The 18,084-nt window shown below is 39.6% G+C and overlaps 1 protein-coding gene across 1 annotated transcript in view; it reads right to left on the bottom strand.

Annotated features, from left to right (window-relative positions):
- NELL1 (neural EGFL like 1) overlaps positions 1–18,084 on the bottom strand; it is a 672,205-nt gene that overhangs the window by 263,154 nt on the left and 390,967 nt on the right. The window contains exon 14 of the mRNA XM_023758901.1: positions 1,868–1,990. Coding sequence (XP_023614669.1) covers positions 1,868–1,990 — 123 coding nt within the window. The remainder of the gene's footprint in view (positions 1–1,867; positions 1,991–18,084) is intronic.

Genomic DNA, 18,084 nt, shown 5'->3' on the forward strand with positions numbered 1-18,084 from the left:
TTGCCTCATGGAACTGAAAAAAAACAACCCCACAAATATTACATACATAAATTCCCATTGTAAGAGATGCAGACAATATTGAATACATAGCAATGAGTGAATTCTATTTCACACACACACACCCATGGGGAAGATGGAGAACAGTTTGCATGTTTCCAGTGCCTATGCATTTGCATAAATGTGCATGCAGACATTTAAAAATAATGAATTAGATATGTGAGGATGCTATATGTATTGTCCTGTAACTTTATTTTATTTATTTTTGTTTTCTTTTTTCTCCAAAATATGTCTTGGAGATCTCTCAGTATGTATGTATACGTGTGTGCATGTGTATATATATATGTGCACATGTATGCATGTATACACGTGTGTGCACATACATACACTTAGAGTTTCTAACCACTCTACTCTATTCCATGATACATCAAATAGACTAAATTATTCCGTTACCAAGGAGCATTTCTGGTTTTTGATGAATACAAATGCCACAAAAACATCACTGTGTCTGCATGTAATGACCACATGCTTTTCTAGAACACATTTCAAGAGGTGGAATCAAGAAAATTCCTACACTGCTCTTCAGATTTATAAATATTGATAGGTCTTGTCAAATTACCACTAGAAAGGTTCACCAATTTAAACTCTCTTATGTATGAGGCTATTTACCCCAAGATCACCAATAAAATGAAATTAATCTTTTCAAACTATCCCTTCACCTAATTATGAATGTGGTGAAGTAAGTCATTATTTCTCTCTCATCATCAGGATGTCATCTCTGTAGAGGATAACGTGCTGTGAGTCCTTGGGCAAGGTACTTAAACTTTCTGTGTCTCAGTTCTGTCACCTCTGAAATGAGGGTGAAATAATACCTATTTTTTTTTCTGTTTGTTTGTTTGTTTGCTTCGGGGGGTGGGGGCGCTGGGGCTGTACATTTTGCCTCTTCCAACATGATTGTGTCTCCTTCCCCTTTGGTTGATTCAGTCACTTAACACTTACTTAAGGAGCACCTACAATATGCCAGGCACCCTTCCAGTTGCTGGGAACAGAGCAGGGAGACAAGACTAAGTGGTCATTCTCATGGAGCTGACATCCCAACGGGGAGACAGACAATGCATAAACATGTAGATGTGCAATATTCTATCAGGTTGTGTCAGCAAAGAAAAAATGAAGTAGGGCACAGAAGTAAGAGGTAATAGGGGTGTCATTTTAAACAGGATGGTCAAAGAAAGTTCCTGTAATGATACTGAAAGAAATGAGCCTGGGGGCTGAGGGGACAACAAACAAAGTCCTGGGACAGGAATGTGATGGACATGTTCCAAGAATAACGTGGTCACGGGAAAGGAATGAGGGGGAGAGAAAAGAGAGAGGCTGAGAGGACCCAAGGACCCGATGCTGAACCAAAGGGAGGAGTTTGTATTTTATACTAAATGCAAATGGGAGCAAGGGCACTGACCTCGGAATTTGCTGAGCTGCTACAAACACAGAGAGCAGCTGAAATTTTAGGCTTCCTCCCTAAATAGATGCCTCGAGTGTGACCACAAGCAGTGCCCACTTGCTCTCTGAGCAAAGCCTCACAGGGAATGGAGGCAATCAGAGCATCCTTCACCAGCTCAGGCCCAGAGGCAAAGCTGAACAGCCATTGAATTGTGGGACCATGCCCCTGACCCACATGCTCACCTCTTTCATTCAACCCGAAAGGTACACTCAAAGCATGTCCCCTCTCCTCTGATGCCCAGTGCCATTGCCAGCTGATAACCCAGGAGCAGGAGCCCTGACCATGCCAGAGTGTCGAAAGCATTCTGACATGAGTACCGAGAGCCCAGGCAGGGTGGCAGCGCACAGCATTCTCCCAGGGCAGCAAGCCTACCTCTGCAGATGGTCCCGTTCCCCACATAGCCCGGTTTGCAGGTGCAGCTGTGTCCTCGGACAGTGTTGGTGCAGATGGCATTCTCATCACAGTTGTGCTGCCCACTGCCACATTCGTCGTGCTCTGTACACAGAGGGAAAAAGAAAGACACCTTTATTTAAGTTGGAATCACCGGTGTTGAAAAAATTAGTTGGGACTCCCCAAATAGGAATGACAGTGACTACCGTCCATGCACTGGGACGTTACTGTGTACAATCAGGTTTCTCTGCCTGATGTGGGTGAAATCTGAATGACTCTAAAAGCTGATGTTATTCTCCCCACTTTGCAGGGAAAGTGAGTGTCAGAGAAGTCAAGTGACTTATGCAAGTCCAGGACGGATGTGTGCTTGTCTAAGAACATTGCTTCTTCCACGTTCTGTGAAGGTTTCTGCAAAGGCTTCAAGGCAGTGTTGCTCAACAGGGGTCCATTTGGAGTCCTCTTTACCCCTTGAAACATTTGATGGTGTCTGGAAATATTTTCGATTATCATTATTTGGGATAAAGGATGCCATAAAACCTAGCGGACAGAGGCCAAGGATGCTGCTAAGCATCTTACAATGCACAGGAAAGCCCACCACAACAAAGAACTCATTAGTGTAAAATGTCAGTGGTACCAAGGATGGAAACCTTTCCTCCAAGGTTAGAAAAAGAGACAAACCTACATGAGATTCTATGGCTTCTTTCGAACAAAGAGGGTGAGACTAGAAAGGAAGACAGTTACATAGCCTGGCAAAGGAGCACTGACCAAGTACTTCCCAAAGACTGGCACTGGTCACAGGGAATGTTGGCCAGGCCCAGGCTGTGCTCTGAGTAGAAAAGCAATTTACTCACAAGACTCTCTCTAAGGGCTTTCAGCGGTTTAATTTTCCATAGAATCAGTTTACATAGGGTTCAGAATTTAATCTCTGGTTTAAATGTGTAGTACTGTGGTTATATACAGGGTGGGGCAAAAGCAAGTTTATAGTTGTTCGTATATAAAATAATACAATAATTAAATAATAATACAAGAATAAACTGTGTTTCACATACTCACAACTGTAAACCTACTTTTGCCCCACCCATATATTCAAATAGTGGTGATATCCTTAAACCACAAGATGTGTGTATGGAAGGGAGGGGGGGAGATCTAACAGTACACCATGGACTAAAAGATTCCAAGTATGAAATCAAGATTTCATAGACAACTATACTTTCTACTCATAATAAGAAAGTTTAAAGCATCTAAATGATTACTTTGGAAATAAATAAACAATACAGGAAAGACTATGTCTTTTAATCTCTTTCAACATCTGCTAGTACAACATTTTAGAAATTTTAAGAAGAAAAAATCAAGTAGGGTTATTAAATCATAAAAGGTTCTAAAGTAAGTGTTGAAGTCCCAGGTAAAAACCCCAACAAAATAACACTAATTGAATAAAAATTAAAATTCAATACAATCTGTTAACTATCGTGTCCTGTTCGATCAATGTAGAAATCTCATCTATCTTCATTAATTTCCATTCTGAATTTCGTAACAGAGACCCAGAAATGAGCTGTTTCAGTCATGCAATCAAACTAAAAGCACACACATTTGACTGGATTTAACACCTTGGCTTTTTCCAAAGGAAAGTCTTCTTTAGGCCTCAAGACCAACCCGAACTGTCAGTGAGAAACATGAACAGGTTAGCAAGCACTGGGAAGGGAGGAGATTTATGAGCGCACACTTCTAGTCTGCGCTACAGTCATTTCCAGCACACTCCCAAAATAGCATAACCCTGTGGAAGTCTGACCAAATTTACAGACCTATCAAGCACCTGGTATGGGCAGCTGCAATACCAGATGGTTTTAGGAACAACAACAAAAAAAAGGTCTAAGAGTACAGAGTTCGACTCCAAGAGCTTTCCCACCTCCTTATTTAAATTCACTTAATAAATAATTATTAGTGTCTGTACTGGGAACACAAAATGAGTAGATACGATCTCAGCTCACGTGAACATTTTAATAGGGGCCACCAGACGGCCATATATAACACAAGGGAAGAGAGATAAGAGTTATAAGTGGGTGACCTTACATTTTATCATACAAACAAACATATTTCAGAGTCAAAGGGGGTTCTGCTAATAACTATACTGGAATAATAGGCACATAACTCAGGATGACCTAAGCAAACCTGCAAGTGTAGTTACGCCAGATAAGAACAAAGATGGACTAAGAATTCGTTACAGAAAATTTCTGTGAATAGGGAGAAAAGTTTTCTTGTAAAACATAGTACTTGAACTAGTCTTTAAAAAATGGTTGTGATTTTATTAGCCAGAATTATCCAAAAAGGTCACTCCAGAAAAAAGAACAGTGTGAAGAAAGGTATTGTTTATGCAACATTCCAAAAATTTGGTCCCTCCTTTCCAACCTGGTCTTTTTTTCAGCTTTGTTGAGGCATAACTGACAAATAAAATTCTAAGATATTTAAAGCAGCATCGAACAGACTTTAAAACTACAGCAGGAAGGCTGGGGAGGGTTGGGGGACGGGGTGGGGGGTGGTAAGAGATCAACCGAAGGACTTGTATGCATGCATATAAGCATAACCAATGGACACAAGACACTGGGGGGTAGGGGAGGCTGGGGGAATGTCAAGAGGGGAAAAAAAAGGAAACATATGTAATACTCTTTGTAATACTTTAAGCAATAAAACAAAATTTAAAAAAAAAATAAAGTGTATGTTGTGATGATTTGATATATTATACATTGTGAAAGGATTCTCCCCATTGAATTAATTAACACATCTACTGTTCCTGGTCTTATCTCCTCATATCATTAAAGAAAAGCTTCTTCTCTAATGAGGAGGCCCCATTCTGTCCTGCAAATGTCTGAGTTCATTCCCATTTTGTCATGGTGTTTCCCTGACTCAAAATATTATTTCCCAGTTGGAAAAACCTGTGTCCCTGCCTGGCTTCACACACCATTCCACACCCACACTCTTGACATGAAGCTTTCTTCACCTGCTCCTCAAACCACATGAATGTTACCATCTTGAAACTTTTATTACATTTAATATCTTTACCTCTTTGGAGGCAATCACAGCACAATATGTAGTGATACTTATGAGTTTTATCATTAATGTCTTCTTAAGTAATTAACTTTGAAGAGAGGAATCATATCATATTTTCTACAACCCTGACATTTTCTACAACCATCACTACTTTACATAATTAATGATGTTGAGCCCAAAGAAATCCAAGCATTGAGCGAAACATTGTACATGCATCATTGAATTATCCCAACAATCATATGAAGTTATGTTTGCTCATTTTACAATGAAGTAACTGAGACAAGAAGACATTAAATAACCTTCCTAAAATCACAAAATTAGTAAGTAGGGGAGCTTGGATTTGTGACTCTAGACACCAGAGGTGACCTCCACATTACTGGGCAGTTGGAAGCAATTTGGGTGTGGTTGAAGCTAAGCCAAGACACAAGGGAATGATTCCATGATGCCAAAAATGAAGACTGTTTTGTGTTTTCTTTCTATACTGGCCCCAAATACCTACTTAAGATGTGATCTATCCCCAAAGGGCACTTACTAGCTTCCTGAACTTGACTCAGCCAATCTATGTCTTAGTTTCCTGATATGTACAAGTGTGCATAATAATAGAACTTATCTCCTGGGATGGTTGTGAGGATTAAATTACTACTGCAGGTAAAACACTTACCACAGCACATCACAACTAAATGCTCCATAAGTGTAAGCTATTTTACTGTCACTATTGCTATTGCCATTGCTACCACTAGTAGTACCACTTCTATACCACTAGTACTATTATTACCATTACTACTGCAATTACTTGTGAAGAGACTTCATTGTTGGGTGGTGGTAAAAACTGGCTAAGAAAATGTTCTCTTTCCTTTAAGAGTGATAGTTCAGGCAGAAAGGCTGTGAATAGATATGCTTTTGAAGACAATTAAATTAGAACACCTCTGAAGATCCAAGGAAGTATTTGCTTAGATTCAATTATGGTCCCCAAGAAACAAGACTATGGATTGGGAAGGTGAAAGATGTATGCTTAAGATTGTTGATGTGTGACCCGAGTTTGGAGTGTCAGACCTCTCAGGACAAAGGGTAATGATAATAATAATTACTGTTATGCTGGCTCATACTTACTTAGGGCTCATGAAGTGCTGCCATTGTCACGTAGTTCCTTGCTCCTTTCTCTTTTCTCTTTCACAGGGTAGCTCAGAAGGACTCTAACTAATCCACCTCGGTAACATTGCAATCAATTGCAATCAATAGCCATTGTCAATTAACACATTGTTTTCCTTAGAAAACTAATCAGGACCCACACAAGCTACTAAAACAATCAATGCAGCTGTGGCTGCAAATGCCTCATGTGTAGGGTCTGGCTGGCGTGTAGCTTTACTTCATTCAAGAAAATATCTTTTGTACTTTACAAATATATTACAATAACCTCACTGGGATATGCCAAGCTGGTCTCTTTTTTGTGATATTGTTTTTTTTTAAGAAGAGAATTTTATTTTAATTTTTCAATTACAGTTTGCATTCAATATTATTTTGTATTATTTTCAGGTATACAGCATAGTGGTTAGACAATCATGTTTTACAAAGTGTTCCTCCTGATATTTCAAGTACCCATCTGGCACCATACATAGTTATTACAATATTATTGACTATATACCCTATGCTGTACATTACATCCTTATCAGTCACATTTTACAGATGGAGAAATTGGAATTTGGATCACATTAGAGGCTTTTCTTATAAGTACATAGGTAATAAATTTTACATCTGGAACTCAAACTCCCATCTCCTCATTCCTTCTGCATTCTTTCCAAAACCCCACTTAGACCACAGCGTAGGTCATATTTACTTAAAAATAATTGAATCAGGCAGCCACAGGAAACTTAGAAGAAAAGAGCTTGTAAATTAAATAGAATCAGGTAATGATATGTTGATGTGTTTATTTACCACAGTGACTTTGTGAGGGGAAGAGAACGGGATGTGTTTCAGGAGCTCTCTTTGAGGCAGGCCTTTTGTTTCATAAAGAATTGCTAGAGACACAGTCCCTGGACTGTGAGAAAATATGTACAAAGCATATATCTTATTAGTGCCCTGAATCCAGAATATATAAAGAACCTTTAAAACCCAGTCATAAAAATATAACCCAATTAGAATATAGAAAAAATATTTAAATAGACAATCTCCAAAGAAGATAGCAAATGGCTAATATGCACATGAAAAGATGCTCAACATCTCCAGTAACCAGGGAACTCCAAAGCAAAACCACTGCACAACCACTGGAATGGCTATCATTAAAAAGACAGACAATAAGTATTTATTAGAATGTGGTGAAATTGGATCCCTTGTGCATTGCTAGCAGGAATGTAAAATATTCGGGAATACTTTGGCAGTTCTGCAAACTATTAAAGACAGGACTCCCACATATCCCAGCAACTCCATTCCTAGGTATATACCCAAGAAATATGAAACACATGTCCACACAAATACTTGCACACTGATGTTCATATCAGCATGATTCACAATAGCCATATTGTGGAAACCACCCAAATATTCCACAACTGATGAATGCATCAAGAAAATGTGATAAAGTCATATACCAGTATTCAGTAACAAAACAGAATGCAGCACTGCCACATACTACAACATGTATCATGGATTAACCTCAAGAACATTTTTTTGCCCTAACCAGTTTGGCTCAGTGGATAGAGCGCTGGCCTGCAGACTGAAGGGTCCCAGGTTCAATTCCGGTCAAGGGCATGTACCTTGGTTGTAGGCACATCCTCAGTAGGGGGTGTGCAGGAGGCAGCTGATCTATGTTTCTCTCTCATCAATGTTTCTAACTCTCTCTCCCTTCCTCTCTGTAAAAAATCAATAAAATATATATATATTTAAAAAGAACATTTTGTTAAGTGAATAAAGTCAGTCACAAAAGATCATATTCAATGTGATCCCTTTTACATAAAATTTCCAGAATAGGTCAATCTATAGAAATAGAAGTAGGTGAGTGGTTACCTAGGACTGAGCTGGAGGTAATGGGGTATGACTGTTAATGGGCACTAGTTTTCTTCTTGGGGTGATGAAAATGTTCTAAAATTAGATTATTATAATGGTTGTACAACTCCGAAAATATCCTTAAGACCACCGAATTATACACTTAAAGGAGGTGAACTATATGCTATGTAAATTATATCTCAATAAAGCAATTAAAATTATTAAGAAGAAAGTTCTGAAATAACTTAACACAATCTGTGTCATGTTTTAGGACAGTGATGTAAAGACACAGCAGAAGTCATTCTTGATTAATTGATTTTACACAAATGAGGACTAGAAATGTTAGTTATATCTAAGAATTATGCCATACTTCCTTAATTGAAAAACAGCATTTATTTAATAGAAATATTTTTTAGAGAAGTATTTATGTATAAAATGTATGCATCAACTACAAATGATCTAGTTTCTTAAATGTGAAATCTGAACATCTTTGCCTTAGGCTCAAGAACATATTTATAATCCAACACAGTGCTTGAATTCAAGAAACAACTTTCTAAATCAAAATAAATACTACTCTCCACACCCTACTTGCCAGAATGGACAACTAAATCTCATTCATTATCAGGCTCCTTGCCACCCCACTTTGCCCTCCACAGGAACCTACTATAGTCCTGGAAGTCTTAGAGGAAAGCTTGTGAAAGAGCTATCTGATTTGTACACTGGTTATTGCCCTACTCTATAAATTGTAGCTTGGAGCCCTGCTAAACTCAGGTGCTGAAATTTTTGCCAAGAGCAGGTCCTCTAGTGTCAGGGCCCTGATTTTTGGGAATACCACAAATCCATTCTCCCCACTCTGGGAGACACTATGTAAAGAACCTACAGATCTCCATCTTCACTCTCCTGGGTCTAAGCTACTTTAGTTGAGACCACTTTTACCTTCCAAACACCAAACCCAAAACCTCAGTGCCTCTGTTTAGCACAGTCTCATTGAAAATGTGGAATAATTCTTTCCATTGGCCAAGAGGCTTTGGGTCCCTGGGAAGCTATCCTTGACTGTAAGCCCTAAGGAGGGTTATGGGCAGAATGATATAGTAGTAGGGTTGCAAAGAAGGTGGGGATGATGAGTGGAAGGGGACTAACTAGTTCCCATCCTTCCTTTGTGTGTGTGTGATTTGCATAATATAGTATTCAATTTTTATTATTATACTTTATATGCATCTTTTCTCATTTCACCACAACAGTAAGAAACAAATCACAAAGTAGTAAGTCAATCAAGAGCTTTTCTTCTCAGATACATAGTATTATGTATTAAATAATGGCAGGTTATTTATAGTATTTATTAATCATTTATATGCGATATTTATACATAGAAAGTCTATAAAATGTATCTTAAACTATTAACAATTATTTACAATAGAGGATGGATAGAGGATAAATGGGAGGTACTTATTCTATTTATTCACTTTGTATTATTTTTATTCATTTATTATTTTTAATTGATTTTTATAGAGAGAGAGAGGGAGGGAGGGAGGAAGGAAGAAGGAACAATGATTTGTTGCTTCACTCGTTTTTGCATCTCGTATGTGCTGATTGAACCTCAGTCTTGGTGCAGTGGGACAACACTCTAACCAACTAAGCTACCTGGACAGGACTATTCACCTTGTACTTTTAAATTTTTTACAATCAACATGCATCTTTTATTACTAAATAATGGATGTTTGGGGGGTGTTTTAATTGTTTGTGTTTAGGTGTTTTGTTTTGTTTTTTTAAGAAGAAAATAGTCTCCAGATATATCCAGAAAATACAAAGCTTTAGCAGTTGACAGACTGGGATACAAATCCCAGAGAGATTTGAAAAACTGTCTGCGCTGCAGTTTCTGTGTGTGTAAAACATGGATGACGATGTCATGACCAATGAATTGAAGACTTGGTTTAGTCTCTGTTTCCTAAGACCTGTGCAGATTTTACTACAGAGATGTTCAAGAAGCATTTATATAATGAACGTTAATGGAACGAAATTTTGTAACGCACCTTGTATCAATTGGGGAATATAGTAGGTGCTCCAAAAATTGCTAGGCCCTCACCACCACCACCACTACCACCACCACCACCATCCCCATCATTGTTATGGTGTGGTGTTGGCCTGTATTTCCCATGAACCCTTCCTTAATAATTCCAGGAAGATTTTACTAGGAGCTTTGTTGGTCTCTGATGCCGGAGACCAATTCCAGCATGACAGCAGGGTTGCATCTGGGAATGGATGAAGGCATTTCCCCAAACCTGAATAGGATACATTAAATTGATTTCTTGACTGCCAGACAGCTAAAAGGCATCTTAATCTACATGTTATTGCCTCCTACTGGCCAAACACCTGAACAGCCGTAGGCTAATTCCCCCATTCTGACAATGGACTCTGTACCAAACCCTGACCCTTTAAAGTGTATATCTCTGCCTTGCCTCAGGACAAGTTGTGTTAATAAAAAGCATGAGGTCCTGGGGACAGGGAGAACCTAAAACCTTAGACTTAAGACCTTAGAACTTAGCTCCTTTAGCTAAGTTTCTCTGACCCCCATATGCTTTTCAAAATTATATTTCGTCTCTGGACTCTTTATTAGTCTCTGGATTCCTACTTAACATCTGCGCACAGCCTTCTCCAGATTCATGAATCCTTTTGATGCTGGAACAAGAGCACCAACACTCTGAGTCCAAACCCAGCATTGTCACTTGCTCACTTTGTGATCTAAGCAAGAACAACTACTGTCTTTGAGCCCCCAAGTTGTTACCTGAAAATGGAAGCAAGAAGAGCCATTGCACAGAGCTGCTGGGAAGATTAACAGAGAGCTTGGGACAAGCATCTGGCAGTGTGCCAGCCAAGTAACAGGGATTCGGTGACTGTTAGTTTTGTTCCACAGGGATACTTAGAAATGTATTGCTAAACTACAAAATTAATGAAAAGCAGAATTGCAGTCCACTGTCTCTGGGTTTCTTTTAAAACACCTAGTCCAATAGGAATATCCAAAACAAGAATAAGAGAAAGAAGTGAAATTGTTGTTTGACTTTGGTTTTATAAAATGGTCACATAGCATCCCCCAAAGTGACCCTTTTTCTGAGGCCCTTTATCTCTCTACTATGAAGAGGTTGGTCTGTGTTTCTTTTGGTTCCACAACCACCCAGAGGAACTCAGAAGAAAACCGTCTAAATATAATACATAGCAAGAAAAATAATACTGCGTTTTCTTTATCAAAGAAGTTTGCCATCTCCTTTAGGGGATCTTGGCCTGAATGTGTTATTCTTTCCTTTTCTGAAGCACAGTGATGGTGCAAAAACAAATAACCTAAGAAACCTGGGAGAATGACTGGCACAGGGAAGAAGGTTCTTTTCCTCCCCTTTCACCAGTGGTTGTAACTCCTTAGTCAAGTGCTCTGGGGGCCGGTTGACGTATGAGGTCCCAAGGCAGATAGAACAGAATCAAAGGGAAACACAGAACCCTGAAAATGTGCTAGTCCTATCACCCTGCTTTCCAATACATCCTACTGATGTCTTTCTCCACACCCTACTGTGGGGGGTTGAATAGTGTTCCCCAAAAAAGTCATGTCCACTAGAACCTTAGAATGTGACCTTCTTTGTAACAGGGTCTTTGCAGATGTAATTAGTTAAGATGAGACCATATTGGATAAAGGTGGGGCTTGTAGCCAATGACTGTTGTCTTTATAAGACAGTGGTTCTCAACCTTGGCTGCACATTAGAATCGCCTGGGAATCTTTTTAAAATCCTGATTTCTGGGCCTCATCTCGGAGAAATCAGGATTTTAAAAAGATTCCCAGGTGATTCTAATGTGCAGCCAAGTTTGAGAATCACTGTTATAAGAAGAGAAGACACGCAAAGTTACACAAGGGAAGAAGGCCAGGTGAAGATGAATCAGAGATGGAGTTCGGCTGCCAAAAGTCAAGGAAAACCAGGAGCCACCAGAAGCTGAAAGAGGCAAGGAAGAATTCTCCCCCAGAACCCTTGGAGGAAGCATGGCCCTACTGACTCCTTGATTTTTGATTCTGACCTCCAAAATGTGAGAGAGAAAACTTTTGTTGTCTTAAGCCACGCTGCGTGCGAAAATTTGTTACGGCAATGCTAGAAAGCTAATATACCAACCTCATGTACAATTTCATACCATAAGGTACTGGGGAACAGAGGAGAGGCAAGGGGCCAGGGAGGACTTCCTGGAGGAAGTGGCATGAAATGATAAGATTGACTGTGAGTAGCCAGGCAAAATGAGGCAGGGGATCACCTTTGAAAATGACTAACTCTGACACGCGAACTCATTTTTTTGGTTGATTTTTCTTTGTTAAATGGCATTTAAATATATAAAATAAATATCAAAAATATAAGTATTTGTTTTACTATGGTTGCAAATATCAAAAAATTTCTATATGTGACACGGCACCAGAGTTAAGTTAGGGTTTTTCAAAATGCTGACACGCCGAGCTCAAAAGGTTCACCATCACTAGACTAGGTGGATAGAGAGACAAACTTAGTACGAAGATGGGGAAATTTCCCCGGCCAGGTAGCTCAGTGGGTTAGAGCATCATCCCAATAGGCCAAGGTTGCCGGTTCCATCCCCGGTCAGGGCACATACAAGGATCAACCAATGAATGCATAAGCAAGTGGAACAACAAATTGATGTTTCTCTCTCCTGCCCTCTGTTGCCTTTTCTCCTTCCAGATTAGACATGTAAAAAGAAAGCAACTCTCTTGAATAACAGGTAATTATTCAGCACGTATTACCTCCCTCCCTCTGAATCCTGGCTGCCTTCAGAAACATGCTTGTAACCAAGGGAATGTGACAAAGTATATTGCATGACTTCTAAGGCAAGGTCAGAAGAAGTCTGGCAGCTTCTGGAATGCTCATTCTCTGGGTCCCGTATATCTCAGGAGGTTATTTCTTAGAAGCCAGCTGCCAGGCTGTGAAAAGCTGAGGACACACAGCCAAGCACAAGTCCATACTCTAGTCAGAGGTCCCAGCTGAACTCAACCCAGGCACAAGACGTGTGGGGGAAAAGCTTCAGATTATTCCGTTTCTCAGCTGTCTGAGTCTCCCCAGTTCCTGAAGTCTTCCCAGCTGAGGCCCCGATATCAAGGAGATAGCAGCCATCCTTGCTGGACCCTGTCTGGATTATTCATCCACAGAATTGATAAGCATAGTAGACTGGTGCTTGTCCTACACCAATTGCTGGCCACTACACAGCAATCAATAATCAAGTCAGTATCTTTGGCTCTGAGCCCAGGACCTGGTGAGAATCAGGAGCTCTAAGAGGTCTTGCAGAACTATGCTGAAATGCAATCAAAGACTGTGTGTGTTCCTCTGAGACAGGCTTCCATCTTAAAAGGGAGATGGATTAACGGATGACTCACTAGCTGTCAGTTGTTTCACACTGTCTTCATTCTGCAAAGACTTCAGTTATCATCTAACATGGACGAACCCTAAAAGGAACCCAAACGAGGGCAAGTTTGCAGCAATCAAAATATGTTTTCAACATCAACTAAAATGATTGCCTCGGGAACTCCAATGCACATGTTGATGGCACTGTCAAAACCTGTCACCAAATTCTACATCCAGTTTCCTGGTTGAAGCTGTCTGACAATGCACTCATAGGGGAGGAAGTAGAAAGTCATAGAATCAAAAACAAAGGTTTTTCTGGAGAGTTTATAGGAGGCCAGAGCATAGCTGAAGGTCAGAGACAAGGTCTTATCCTAATCGAGAACGGGGCGGGCGGGGGGGGGGGGGTTGCAAAGTGTCCTGATGAGCTCTGGACACACACAGTCAGGTTAAAGTCTCAATTCTCCTGAATGACTGTGTGAACTTACACTTGTGATGGGTTATCCCTCACACTGTTTCTCCTGAAATAAGAAAGGCTGGATAAAGAGTAAATTAGATAATATATATGCAATGTTATTCAAATATTTATCATGCACCCACTGGGTTTGCACCACTCCAAGCTCAGAAAACAAGATGGTAAACAAAGACAATTTCCCTGCTGTTATGGAGATCACGCTCTAGTGAGGGAGACAAACAACAAATATTCATGCAAAGAAATATGTGATGTAATTTGGGGTAGTGATAACTAATATGGGGGAAAAGAAAGCAGGTGAAGGGATGAGGTGTGATGAGGGTACTAAATTAGACAGAGTGGTCTGGGCAATCTTCTCTGACAACATTGTAACATAGACTTGGATGAAACATCTAGGCAGAGAGAATGCCAAGAAAAAGGCTTGAAGATAGAAAAAGAAAAATCAGGAGGCCTGGGTGGCAGAAATGGAGTAAGGAAATGGGATGACGATAGAACATAAGGTCTTCCATGTAGCTGTGGGTCAAACCAAGGAGGTCCTTTTAAGCCATCAGGATTGTATTCTCAGTGCAAACGGAAGCAATTGGTGTGTTCCCCATCACCTTCTACATGAATTGCTTAGCACAGTGCCCAGAATATCACAGCACAAGATGAATAAGCAGTTGGGTTGTCACGTTATTATGGACTAATGTCAAGGTAGGACAGCAGAGACACATTCCCAACCAGCAGGTCTGCGTCAACCCCACATTCAAAGTGAGCAATAAGGGTCATAGTGTAGGGCCTGCAGACAACAAGCGGGGCTGATATTTTTGGCCAGACACACAAGATATAAAAACAAGGAAACAAAAAGAAGCCTGAAAACATGACAGGCATTCTGCTCTCACACAGACCACATTATTCTGTTCTCCATGAAAATCCAAGCTGGGAAGTGATGATACTTCATGCAAGACAATATTATTATCTGCTTGTGACTGAGTCACTGAATAAACTCTGAGCTTATTGAAGCTACGACCAGGCCTTGTTTCTGCCCTTCACTTAAAGACCTGATGTCTCACTGTCTAACACAGCAGCCTCTAGTCACATGTGGCTATTGAACTCTTAAAATAGGGCTATTCTGGATTGAAATGGGTAAAATACACACTGGATTTTAGGACTTATTTCCATAAACAAGAGTGTAAAATACTGCAATACCTTTATATATTGATTATATATCGAGATAATAATATGTTGAATATACTGCATTAATATAATTTGTCAAATTTTATTTCACTCATTATATCTCATTTTCTTAATGTGGCTACCAGAACATGTTAAATTATACATGGCGAGCATTGTATATCTATTGGACACTAATATATCAGGCGCTCCTTAAATATGGGCAGGAAATAAATAAGAAAAAGAAATATCTCTCTTATTCTTATTATTTTATTTTATTTTTGCATTTTTAGCCAGGGATGACAAATTAGCTTTATCTCAAAAGCCAGGTCTGTCTGACTGTGATTGCCTCGAGTGCTCTATTAGAAAGCAAACAAGTCTCTAGCTTGTTGGAGAGATTGCTAGGGTTGATTTATAATATTTACCATGTATAGAGGAGGAGAATGAGACAGTCATATACAGAGTAATGATTATTTTTATATGGGAATAATAATACCAATAATTTCCTGAGACTGCATTGTGCAGTGGACATGTGGTAGATATTTAGTCTTGCTAGATATTTTCCAATCACGAGTATGTTCCATTTTTCACAACCTTGAAAGGTGGTAATTACCATCCCTGTTTTAACTATGTGAAAAAATTCAGAGAGGTTATTTTCCTAAACTAACTAAACACCAAGTTCAGGATTCGAACCTAGAGCAGCATCTCTCCAAAGCTCACACTCTAATCACAACTTGCTGGGACCAAATATGACATCCTAACAGCAGAACTCCCCGGAATGCTGGGATCTCCATCCAGACAATATGGATCTCTGTCTTCTGCTCACTTCCAAAAGGTGGCGTTTGACTTAGTCTTTGACTGAGATCTGTGTGCCCACCTTTTGGATATAAATAATGGCCTTAGTGGAGTGCACCCTCAAACCTTTTGCCTAATTTAGAAGGTAAGTCTAGACCAGTGGTCCTCAAACTTTGGCCTCCATAAGGATATGGAGAGCTATTGAAACACAGACTGCTGAATCCTACCCCTAAAAAGTTTCTGATTCAGATAGTTCTGGGTAGGGCCTGAGGACTTCAATTTCCAACATGATCCTGAGCAATGCTGATACTGCTAGTGCAGGAACTACACATTGAGATTCCTAAGTATGGATCCAGCTCCCAGATATTCTTGGGAATAAATCTTCTGAGGAATGTTTCAAATGAACCAATGTCCAACTAGCAGAATCTCAGTGGTGGAATCCAGACATAAACATTTTTAAAATCTCCCAGAATAGATGTGAAGGTTGAAAACCACTAGACTATCTGCTCCTTCTGTTTAATCCTCTTTTCTTCCTGTTACAAAAGATAAAACTGGAAAAAAAAAACACCAAGCCCACTCCAGGGAGGGGGCCAAGCCGAAAATGTTTCACTGTGGGCAAGCACAACCTCGTGACTGAGCTCCTGCCTGAGTATTGGTGGGTAAGTGCAAGGCAGTCCGGAGGTCACTGGACATGTAAGGCAGCAGGAGGCAGAGCCCCTAGAAATGCCACTAGGCAGCTGACATTCATCTACCCTATAGAGGTACTTTAATAGTGATTAAAGTTCAATATGGGCTTAGTCTCTGTCCTTTGCTTCATAGCTGGAGAATGTTCCAATGTGAAGGACACTGACATTATAACTATCATTTGGCTCAACAGGAACGAAATTGGATGGAATGGAAATCATCTACATCTGTGAGGCTCCCCAAGGAGAAGGCCCAGTGCAGCTTGCATCTAATCCTATAAAATCTACAAAGCCAAGAATTTCAAGTATAAACACCATGCTATTTTTTTTTCATAAAAGTAGGACAAATCCTAGGACTCCAGAAATCTGATGTTGACTTCTCCCTTTGCAGTGCCAAAAGTGAAAACAGCCGACAGTCTCTAAAAACCTTCCTTTTATCCCTGTCACTCAAAAAAAAAAAATCAAAAACATCAAATGACTTCTTATCTGTGAAATGTCTGGTGTTTGGTAACTTTCAAGAAGTGCAACTTAACACCACCCAGCATCTCCTGGAACACAGTCCTGAAATATTTCTAGTTTAGATTCACTTACAGAAGGATTTCCTCCCTCTGCAAAGACATATCCCCTCTTTTTAAATGCTTCTTTATTGCCTTGTGGCTATGCCAAAGATGCTGACTGGATCTAAAATGCAAACACATTTCCAAATATTTATTGATTTGATTTTTCAAGACTTCTGAAATGAAATGCCTTTTACTTGCATGGTTCTCTCTATGCGGTCTGCATTCATACCCAATCTTTATCTAGTTCTTGAAAAATGACCCAATTCCCACCATTTGCTATATTATATATCAAGAGATATTTTCATTCCTTATTTCTGGTTGTCTTGAGATTACTGAATTTCAAATTTCAGTTTTCCTGACCCACAGCCTTTTTAAAAAGGAAGCTTATTCTTGTAGAAAGCAAACCACTATTTGCAACATTAAAAATTACTCTGTTTACCTATCCAATCTTAACTTGTGGATTGTCACCCATTAGTAGTCAAGTAACCAGATTTTCTTCCTCATATTTCATGTTAGAAGAGAGGGGTAACAAGAAATAAACTGTCAGGACATGCATTAGAGTCATCTTGATTTTCATTGTTTAAATATTACAAATGTTATCACTCCTTGCAGTGGTTCTCAACCTTCCTAATGCCGCGACCCTTTAATACAGTTCCTCATGTTGTGGTGACTCCCAACCATAAAATTATTTTCATTGCTACTTCATAACTGTAAATTTTCTACTGTTATGAATCGTAATGTAAATATTTAATATGCTATATGTGTTTTCTGATGGTCACAACCCACAGGTTGAGAACCACTGCCTTAGAGATAAATGGTTTTAAAGCATTGAATGAAAGACTTTCAAAAACCTCAGTCATTAAAGACTACAAAACATCCAAATTGTTCTTCTTCTTTGGACTGAAAATTGCGGGAGTACATTTTGTGATAAGTTTGCTCTATGAGGGAGTAGAAATAGCTCAAACGCTAGACCTGATGTAACCGCTGTTGACTACCAGCTGCTGCCAACTTTCGGACCTCATGGGCCACCATGGTCTGCAGACCACCGGTTGACAACCGCTGGACTAGACTATTTATCCAGAGAAATATAACCACACTCCCTTCATTGGCATCTAGTTTTAAGTTTCTGATAGGCTCCTACTAGCAA

Source organism: Myotis lucifugus, unplaced genomic scaffold (assembly GCF_000147115.1).
Source record: "Myotis lucifugus unplaced genomic scaffold, Myoluc2.0 scaffold_143, whole genome shotgun sequence".
Classification (NCBI taxonomy): domain Eukaryota; kingdom Metazoa; phylum Chordata; class Mammalia; order Chiroptera; family Vespertilionidae; genus Myotis; species Myotis lucifugus.